The sequence below is a fragment of the Nansenia antarctica genome (genome assembly GCF_963989245.1).
Source record: "Nansenia antarctica genome assembly, chromosome: 1".
Lineage (NCBI taxonomy): Eukaryota > Metazoa > Chordata > Actinopteri > Argentiniformes > Microstomatidae > Nansenia > Nansenia antarctica.
Genome location: NC_137674.1, coordinates 40,244,013 through 40,254,810, shown reverse-complemented (window position 1 = coordinate 40,254,810; position 10,798 = coordinate 40,244,013). Strand labels below are relative to the sequence as shown.

The 10,798-nt window shown below is 43.7% G+C and overlaps 1 protein-coding gene across 2 annotated transcripts in view; it reads right to left on the bottom strand.

Moving 5' to 3' along the window:
• The window catches only part of foxn3 (forkhead box N3), an 82,689-nt gene that overhangs the window by 5,230 nt on the left and 66,661 nt on the right, over positions 1 to 10,798 (bottom strand). For both annotated transcript variants that reach the window (XM_080533106.1, XM_080533105.1), the window contains exon 5: positions 2,931 to 3,039. In XM_080533106.1, coding sequence (XP_080389232.1) covers positions 2,931 to 3,039 — 109 coding nt within the window. The remainder of the gene's footprint in view (positions 1 to 2,930; positions 3,040 to 10,798) is intronic.

The window sequence follows — 10,798 nt, the reverse complement described above, 5'->3', positions numbered from 1 at the left end:
GTGACAATTAAATATCTATGTCATGTTCTACTGGAAAACTGTTATGCAGTAAATGGTTAAGTGGAATAAAAAAATAAAAAATAAGGAAATCTTGCCCTTGGGCTCTGAAAAAGTGCCATACAAGTAAAAGGCATCATATATAATTATCATAATAATGATTATAATATACATTCATATGGATTATGTTTTTTCTGTATAAGCCATTCAATTTGTTTAGTTAAGCCTTTTCCTTCTTCCATGCTAATTATAGTCAAATGAGTATGCCAATGGAGGGTGTGCCTTCATCCCACATCATGTCTTGCAGATTCTTGACAAATCCTGGTGTTCGGGCATGTTTAAAAGCTCAAACCTGAGTGCTTTTGGCCATCCTGTCTGCTTCGTGCTGTTAGAGCTCATGAATTATAAGAGTAGTACGAACAGCAGGCAAAGAAAACTCTGCTCAATTATTCATGTCTAAATGCAGTGTCACTCACTCTCTCGATGAGCGGGTCACCCTCTACTCTGTGTGTGGGTGTGTGGGTGTGTGTGTAGGAGCATAGAGGTAATGCGAGGGAGAGAATAGGGGAGAGAGAGAGAAGAGCGATTGTGTGAAAGAGAGGGGGGAGAGAGAGAGAGAGAAAGCAAAATAGAGCATGTTTATGTGTCTATTTACAGTGGAGTGCAAAAATGTGGGCAAATGTCAGTTACAATTAATCTCCAAGTGATTGAAGGCAAACCAGAACACTAAATGCTACAAAGTTAAACATGACACCGTTCTGCGTTTCTGAGTTTTTAAATGATAAAAATGGGAAAGGGCCCTGTGCAAAAGTCTTTGTTACCTTTTGAGAAGATGATTACTAAGGCCCAGACCAATGTGATTTACTCATTAGGGCTTCAATGAGTCAGGTGAATATAATTCCAGGGTTGAACTATATATTCTGAAGTAACTCCAAGGCTTCTAAAGTATCCGACTGCGGTGGCTGTTGTGTCTGGTGTTAAAAACCATACGTTCCTCTAACAGTTGTCCAAGGATGTCAGAATCAAGATAGTTCACTTCAACCATCAAGGAGAAGGCTACAAAAACTCTTGCAACGTTTCAAACTACCCATTTCCACTGTCAGAAACATCATCAGAAAATGTTCAATAAATGGAACAATTGGAGTCAAGGCAAGATCTGGAAGACCAAGACAAATATCAGATAGAATGGCCTGAGATCTGGGGAGAAATGCTCAGAAGGACCCACACATCACTGCAAAAGAGCTGCAAAAAAGAGTAGCAGACACTGGTCTCGTTGTTCACAGGAGAACAATACAGCGTACCTTAAACAACAAAGACCTACATGGCAGAGTTGCCAGAAGGAACCCTTTCCTACGACCTCAACACAAAATTAAGCTCTGAAGTATGCAAAAGAAAACCTTGTGAAACCTGAAGCCTATTGGAACAATGTGCTTTGGACTGATGAAACTAAAATGTTACTTTTTGGCCACAGCCAAAGAAGGTATGTTTGGAGAAGAAAGGGTGAAGCATTTGGAGAGAAGAACACCGTGCCAACTGTTAAGCATGGAGATAGATCCATTATGCTTTGGGATGGTGTAGCAGCTGGGGGCACAGGCAATATTGTGCGGGTGGAAGGAAGAATGGATTCCACCAAATATCAAGACATTCTAGAGGCTAATGTTCGAAGGTCAGTCCAGAAATTGAAGTTGAAGAGAGGTTGGGTATTCCAGCAAGACAATGACTCGAAGCATACCTGAAAATCAACCATGAAGTACCTCCAGGAAAGACGGATGAAGGTTCTGGAATGGTCATCACAGTCCCCAGACTTGAATATTATTGAACATCTGTGGAGAGATCTCAAACATGCCGTGCATGCAAGAAGGCCGAAGAATATTTCTGAGCTATTGGTGTTCTGCCAGGAAGAATGGAGAAAAATTCCCCAAACAAGAATTGAAAGACTCTTAGCTGGCTACAGGAAGTGTATGCAAGCTGTTATAGTTGCCCGAGGAGGAGTTACACTAGTAACTAAACTTAAGTACTAGCTGACAGGGTTCCCTGCAAGTTTTGCACAAGGCCTTTTTCCTTGTTTTATTATTTTGAAACTGTAAAAAGTAAAATGTGATGAAATGTGTCATGTTTAACTTTGTACCATTTAGAGGTTAGGTTTGCTTCTTTTCACTTAGATGTTCATTGTAAAAGGCATTTTGACTAGGGGTGCCCACATTTTTGCATCCCACTGTAGGTCTGTCTTCTTTGTCGCAACATATTGCACCAGTATCTAGGCTGTCTCTATGTCCAGCTGTAAGCTGTGTCCCTGCCCTACACTTATCCTGGGGTGCGGTTTGATCTACAGCATCCATTCAAGCATAGCTCAGGTGGAAGAACTCTTGTTTTCAGGTGAGGCAAACACCTGCTCACACCTGCATAGCCCAAGGCAACAACATCCTGTCCCCACCTGTGTGTGTGTGTGTGTGTGTGTGTGTGTGTGTGTGTGTGTGTGTGCATGCACACGTGTTTGTCCTGTCTGAACAGGCAGTTTTTTGGTACAAACGGCCCTCTCCCCATTGCTTGTACAGTGTGTTCCCTACGCTGGTGCAATCCCAGAAACCGTTGCTTCCACCCACAGTCCCATGCAGTGCTGTTACGGCTCTCATGCAATCAATTATTCATCATCACACTCCAATATGTAATGTACACACACAGTGGTTAGGATAGGGGTAGAGGGAGGAAGTCCACACTCATGTTGACAGACATGTTGACAGTGTGTGCATTCAAGTGTGAATGCGGATGTGTGTGTTTCTGTGAGTGTGGGTGTCACCCACTGTAACTGCTGTTGTTAACGCAGCAGATATCTGCACTAGAGGTCTGGATTGTGTGTGTATGTGTGTGTGTGTGTGTGTGTGGGTGTGTGTGTGTGTGTGTGTGTGTGTGTGTGTGAAAGCAAGTATGCTGACCTGACTGCGGCCGTCCTGCTGCCGAGGGGGTTAATGGGAAGTGGTGGGATTCCTGGGAAAAGGCCCTGACTCATCATCCTAGCTCCATTCTGGATCACTCCCTGAGGGACTGAAGAGAGAGAGAGGGAAGGTCAATAAAATACATACACACACAAACACAGACACACAGGAAACCAAGAGAATTAGTTAGCTATGGCCACACACACACACACACACACACGTATAACCTACACACCCCCCCACATACACTCACTACGCCCCCCCCCAACACACACACACACACACAGGAAACCAAGAGAGAAAGAGTTCTGTTCATGGTCAGATAATTCTTGGTGCAGCCTTTCTATGAAGAGGGGTTTTATAAAGTTTGGGGAGAGACAGATTAGTTTGTAAACAGAGAGGGGACACCATGGAAAGTAAGTGGAACAGACTCACAGACACATTTTTTTTTTTTTTTTTTTGTCATTTCCATAGATCTTCCAAGAAGCCCTGAATCAGCCCAGTGGAAAGACAGGACAATCTGAACAACAGATTGAGTCAGAGAGAAGCAGTACATTAAGAAGAGAGGGAGGTAAAGGGCGAGAGAGAGAGAGAGAGAGAGAGAGAGAGAGAGAGAGAGAGAGAGAGAGAGAGAGAGAGAGAGAGAGTGAGAGAGAGCACCACAAAGCCATTAGGATATCAAATCACTCATATTAATTGTAATTTCCATTAGTTGATTTATTATCACTCACTTGCTTAATTGGTCATTATGATTCTATAATTTGATTCTATAATTTGATTGACAGACAGGTCATATTCTGGAGCGGTTAGTGCCTGTCCATCTACTACACGGTGCTTCCCGCAGGACTTACAGGACACAGAGAAGTCAGGTGTATCCAATAGCAACATGGTCGCTGCAGCGTCAATGTCTGGGTCTGGGAAGATGCAAAGGAGAGGGTCTGTTTTAACATAGCCAGCTTTAACAGCTTTAACATAGCCATAGCTAGGTGTATTAGATCCACACATGTTCACCTTTAACATTGGGTGGAATGACACACAATGCAGAACGTAGGAGCCATATGAGCGCTCATTAGCTTGGGCATCATTTGAGTAGGGCCTAGGTTAGCCCAGACCTTGTCGATAGCCATGCCACGCGCGCGCACACACACACACACACACACACACACACACACACACACACACACACACAGAGTCAGAAAAGTATTGACGGAACGGAGGGGAGGTTCAATTGACCGTTAAAACCATAAACGGATTGGGTCAATCCTGTCTCAACGAATTACAATCCCCAATGTTTGTTTGTTTTGGTCTTTACAATCTAGTAATTGAGAGTAAGCAAATCCATTCAGAGGCTGGCACCGCCACCTCTACGTGGATGCAGCAGTCACACTACTCGGTCACGACTTTTCACTGTTCTGGCGCCCCACTGGTGGAACGAGCTGCCCACTGCTGTCAGGACTGCAGAGTCACTACTAGGGCTGCACGATTAATCGATTTTAAATCGAAATCGCGATTTGAAATGACGCGATTAGCTAATCGCAAAGCCTGCGATTTGCCTGCGATTTTATTTTTTTTTATTTTTGCCATTTAGCAGACGCTTTTTTAATCCAAAGCGATTTACAATTACGAATTACAGGGACATTCCCCCTGGAGTAACTGAGGGCTAAGTGCCTTACTCAAGGGCACACTAGTAGTGGTGTGGTTTCAGGCGGGATTTGAACTCACAACCTTCCGATCACAAGTCCAACTCACTATGTGTTTCTCAACCCTCTCCTCGGGGCGCCCCAGCCGCTCCACATATTTGATCTGTTCCACCACCAGCACACCTGATTCAACTAATCAAGTCCAAATCATAATTGCTTTGGACTTGATTAGTTGAATCAGGTGTGCTGGTGGTGGAACAGATCAAATATGTGGAGCGGCTGGGGCGCCCCGAGGAGAGGGTTGAGAAACACCACTACCCGTATGGGATACGTCATACAGCGCGTCGGATTCAACGTCAATGAACGTCAAAAAAAAAAGACACTTGTTGAGAGAAACAAAATGGTGTTGCTGTTTAAAAAAAACATAAATAAATATGTTGTCCCAATTCATATATTTTAAGTTCTCATCCTTGCATTAGAATTAGAGCAGTTAATAGTTTGATGGTATCATGTGGTAATGCTCTCTGAAAATAGGTGATAGATAGATTCATCCAATCACCTGCCAAGTATTTTTTGAAAGTACCTGCCCTTTTCCAAACAGCTTCCAATTAAGCTTTCCTAGATGGTTGTGTGAAACAAACCACCTGAGTCAGGTTAGTAATGCTCCATCACATGTTTTAATCTGAAGCTTGATTTTAAAGCAACCCAACTTTAAAGCAACCCAATGTAAGTTTAGTTCTTTCACTCGTAGCTCGGGCTGTGGGGGTGCTAGAGGAGGGAGCCTCTAAGTCCCCTGAAGACGTACAAACAAACTGCACGTTGATACGACCTTCCTAGCCGGAGATATGGCCACACTTTACAAAAAGTCCCTTTTTATTTTTTTTTATTTTTTTTGCTATTAAAAAAATAAATAATCGCAAATTAATCGCAATCGCGATATCTGTCCAAATAATCGCAATTCGATTTTTTGCCCAAATCGTGCAGCCCTAGTCACTACCTGTCTTCTGCCGTAGATTGAAGACCCATCTCTTCAGGCTATATCTTACAACTGTCCCTCCTAAAGACCTCCTCATCCCGACTACCCCCTGTACAGTTTCTCTACTATAAATGTAAAAATTAAAAAATTAAATAAAATAAAAACTTCCTTCTTCTAGCATTGGTCCCTGGTCATAGCAGTCATTATTTTCTCTTATGATGACTGATGGACAGATGATTCAACAAATTACAAAAGTCACTTTGGATAAAGGCTTCTGCTAAATACCAAAAATATAAATGTGCCGCATTCACCTCTGTAGAGCACAACCTTCAAGCCTAGTATCTTCTAAAGAACGCGAAACATAGGGCATGTGGATTACGTTGGATTTTATAATACTTTATTTTTATAAAAGTATTATATATGGGTTTTTTGCCCAGCATAGAATACAATAATATAGGCATGCTTATTGCAGGGAGGAAAATCGGGGCCACTTCGCCTAACTGGCACTGCCACACCTGCTACTCTTCTTTCGGTTGGCCAGGCTGGCATACACGACATAAACCGTCTCCACAATGACAGTGGCTTCTAATCTATAACAGATGGCAGATTGCAGTGCACAGGGTAATGAAAGGAAAGAAAAAGGGGGAAAAAATAGGTGTGGGGGGGGGAATATCATCCGTTTGGAATCATGCTCACTTTTCTGCCCATTAACCAAGTCGCCTGGTTGCCTTGGCAACCCCCCTCACTCTCCGGCCGCACCATGCTTGTGTGACAGAGAGCTAGTTAGTGAGCCAACCAGGAGGTTACGCTAAATTGAATTTTACTTGTCTAAAATGCCTTTTCCATCCCTCACCTCCTATCCCTCCAAAAAAGTCTCACCCCAAAAATGTGACGTGGGGTGATGTTTGACAATAAGTTGCACAGACAGACACTATGTGGTAGCCATGAAATGTTAAGATCAGGGCTGCCACAATACAGTAACAGGAACATTCCTTGCACCACAAACCAATCATTGTAGTGTATACTTTATCTCAGCTTTACTACAAATAGCATTCTGATTGCCGAACCAGTTCTGGTCTTTTTACACAGCAGAATGTCAAATGCTGCCAAACAAGGAGTGCATGTCGTGGCATAGACAACCGGGTACCTTGACCCCAATGCGCCCCGCCCCACCCCTCATCGAACAGAGTGAGAAAACATGAAGTGACAGAGAGACGCGGAGTGGACAAGATTAGCGTGGTTGGGCTAGCACAATGAAAGGCTAATGAGAGTGGCCCATTGTGACGGGGATGTCACACAATGGGAGAGTCCATTTACACAGAGTGCAAGGGGCATTAGAGGATGGGCTAATGGCAGCCTTATAGCAAAAGAGGACAGGAGTATTCATCTTGGAGTATCCTTAGAGAATCTTAGTATTCATGTTTAGGGGTCAGAGAGATGAATAGCTCTGGGGGAAAAGTAGTTTTACCTAGCCAGTCGTCTGAAAGAATTAATCTTAGTACTTAACCTTTCTCCATCTAAGATGATAAAAAAAAAAAAAAACTCAAATGTCCATCTGCCTTTTTTAAACTCATAAACACAGTTTTCGTTCTGGTCATTCAGATAGCTCGGTTGGTTATAGCATAAAATCTGCTGCGCAGGAGTTATGGGGTTGAATCTCGCATGAGCCATGTACTACATTGTGTTAATTACTCCAAGTTCCTAGGATGAAAGCGTCTTCTAAATGACCATATTTGATATATCTTCACTTTTATGAGTCGAAGGCTCTAAGACAATTCCCATAGTTGGTGGATAAATCACAGGTAGAGGGTAGAAGGACAGATGACCTCACAGAGCATGACCTCACAGAGATGAGAATACCACATACGTATCATCTCACCTTCATCCTAATAAACGCTCGGCACCCTCCATGACAGCCTTATCGGCTGCCTCCCAACAGTCTAAAGAGGCTACCTCTCCTCTCCTTCATCTCACAAATGTAAAAACACTGGGTAGATGGAAGTAATCAAGTGAGACTCAAGCATTTCAGTCCAGATTGTTGTGATCGGCACAGAAGAAGGGGGGGCAATGAGGAGCGGAAGGAACATTAGACTACTGAGATGAAGGATCTCTCCTCAGGTGAGAGCTCCACGGTGGGATAAAGGAGAGTATTACATACACTCACCACTAGAGGGAGATGGGGGCTCTCTCTCTCTCTCCTCTCTCTCCTCTCTCCTCTCTCCTCTCTCTTCTCTCCTCTCTCTCCTCTCTCTCTCTCTCCTCTCTCCTCTCTCCTCTCTCCTCTCTCCTCACCCTCAACCAACCTCCTCCATCAGTGAGTCATGTCAACAGTAGGTTTGGTTGAGAGCTTAATTAAGTTGCAGTTAATTGGTAAAGGTGAGTTGGGGGGGGGCTCCATATGAGTGGTTATTGGCTATACCAGGAGTCAGCACTTTGATAAGCCTGATGACCGCAATAATCTCATCATTAAATGGCTCACCATGCACAGGTTCATACACACCACCACACACCATAACCTTCACACACACACACAGTTTGTGAAAGGCTATACACTCTTTGATTGGGGGAATTGCATCTTTGACTGCTAACAGTCTTCAATTGTGCAGATCCTGAAGACAAGTAGAAAATGCTGATTTGTGTGGCTCAGCATCAATAGAGCGTGGGCTGAACATTTTCAATTAGGCCAGATGGTATATGACCTTAGTGTTTCCACCTTATAGAAGGACGGGAAGGTCGATGGATATCATAAAGGCCTACACATCTAAGTCTATGGTGCACATCGGTGTGTGTGTATGTGTGTGAAGGTTATGGTGTGTGTGTGTGTGTGTGTGTGTGTGTGTGTGTGTGTGTGTCTGTGTCTGTGTGTGTGTGTGTGTGTGTCAATCAAAAGCAAAGAAACTGCTGACTGGTCTAACTGAAGACTGTTACCACATTGAGCTAAAGCCTTAGCATTTCGTTCAAGAAGCTCAAAGGAGTTCCTCACCACAATATCACCCCCGTTACAGTACATGAGGCCAACCTGCTTATTTTGACAAAAATGTGTACATATTGCACACAAAAACAACCAATGTACAACTACAACTACAATAGCCTACTTCAACACTGTCGTCCAAACGAGGTACTAGTTCAACTCAACAAAACCACTGCTTCTGTCAACACCATAAGCCACAAATACAACAGGTGCAGCGACCATTAATAACATACTGATGGACCACTAAGGCAGTCAAGGATGCAATTCCCCCAGATAGAGTGTATAGCCTTTCACAAACGGTGTGTGTGTGTGTGTGTGTGTGTGTGTGTGTGTGTGTGTGTGTGTGTGTGTGTGTGTGTGTGTGTGTGTGTGTGTGTGTGTGTGTGTGTGTGTGTGTGTGTGTGTGTGTGTGTTCGCGAGTGAGTGAGTGAATGAGTGAGTGTGTGTCGATCAAAGGAAAAGAAACTGCTGACTTGCCCTACATTGAAAGGGCCTTGATTCTTTAAAGGTCTACCGTCTATTGATAGGAGAGTAGCTACTCTTGAAACCTCTCTTTAATGGTGCCTTTCTACAGACAAGAGAGTGCTGTGGGTCTTTGTGTTGATATAATAACACTGTGTGAGTGTGTGTGTGTGTGTGTGTGTGAGTGTGTGTGTGTGTGTGGGGATGGGGGTTTATACAAAAGCTGGATGGCTGAGGGGCTTGTACTCTGGAGGTCCATGACATGCTCTGCTGGGTCTTTAGTGTGTGTGTGTGTGTGTGTGTGTGTGTGTGTGTGTGTGTGTGTGTGTGTGTGTGTGTGAGTGTGTGTGTGTGTGTGTGTGTGTCAGTCAATGTCAAGGCATGTTGCGGTCAATGGCAATAGGAACTGATGATAACATTGTCCTCAAGGGACAACAGGTTTAGGAATCATTGCGATAGGAAGGCTACATAGAATCTACAGATGGTGGCCATAGTGACAGATATCTCAAAGCATAGCAAAAACACACACACACACACACACACACTTTCTCTCTCACGCACAGGCATGTGCACACGCACACACATTCTCTCCCATACACTCACACAAACAAACACACACACACACACACACACACACACACACACACACACACACACACTAAGCATAGTGCCTTTTACATCCCATTTCACTGCTAGGGCCAATTAGTGGAGGAAAAACATGATTCTTTCATAGTTACGTAGTGATCATTACAAATGCAAAAGGGGCATAATTTTTTTTCTTTAATTCCTTTAAGTCTTTTAAAAGCCTTAATTTTTCATGTCCTCTCCAATACCCATGGTATTCTGGAGCCAGATCCTTAATTCAGTAAGTAGGTATATAAAAGAGGAGAACTCTGCATCTCTAATATGGGGACAACCCTACTGATGGTGAGTAACATTTCTTCAGACCGAAGGACTTGCTGCTATAGCTGGGCTCCATAGCAGGTTGGTCACATGTCGGAGGACATGTATTTGTTTTTCCTTCAGCCATGGTTTTTCAGCCAGGAGAGGAATTCAATTTCTGGAAGCAGAGCAACTCAGACATGCAAATAGAGTTTAAAATAGGCCATGCATGTTGTTGCTGGGTAACGGGGTGTGTTTATCACTAATGTAATGGAATCTCCTGGGTCAGGGAAGTGAGTTTAGCGCACACAGACAGAGGGGGAGTTGGTGTGATTTCATGCCTGCCTGCATGCATGCATGCGTGCGTGCGTGCGAGTGTGTGAGTGTGTGTGTGTGTGTGTGTTTGTGTATATTCATCCATGTTGCCTGTGTGTGTGAGCGTGCATGTGTGTTGGCTGTCAGATTTGCTTCTACTGTACAGACTGGACTCCCTGCTGTGCTCTACTCAGATCAGCAGCACTCAGAGGCTGATGGATGTCTGCAGAGGTAAGATTACTAAACACTAATGGAGAGTGCTCAAACACACACACACACACACTCTCACACACACACACACACACACACACACAACACACACAACACAACACAACACAACCCCCCACACACACACACACAACACAACACAACACACACACACACACACACACACACACATAGACACACACACACACACACACCACACACACACACACACACACAACACAACACAACCACACACACAACACAACACAACACACACACACACACACACACAACATACTACACTAACTATGTATGTGTTTGGTAATCCACATGTAATACATCATCTCTGATCTATCCAAAATAGATAATGTCCTCTGAAGTTTTCACTCAAAACTTGGATACAAGAAGTAGGAGG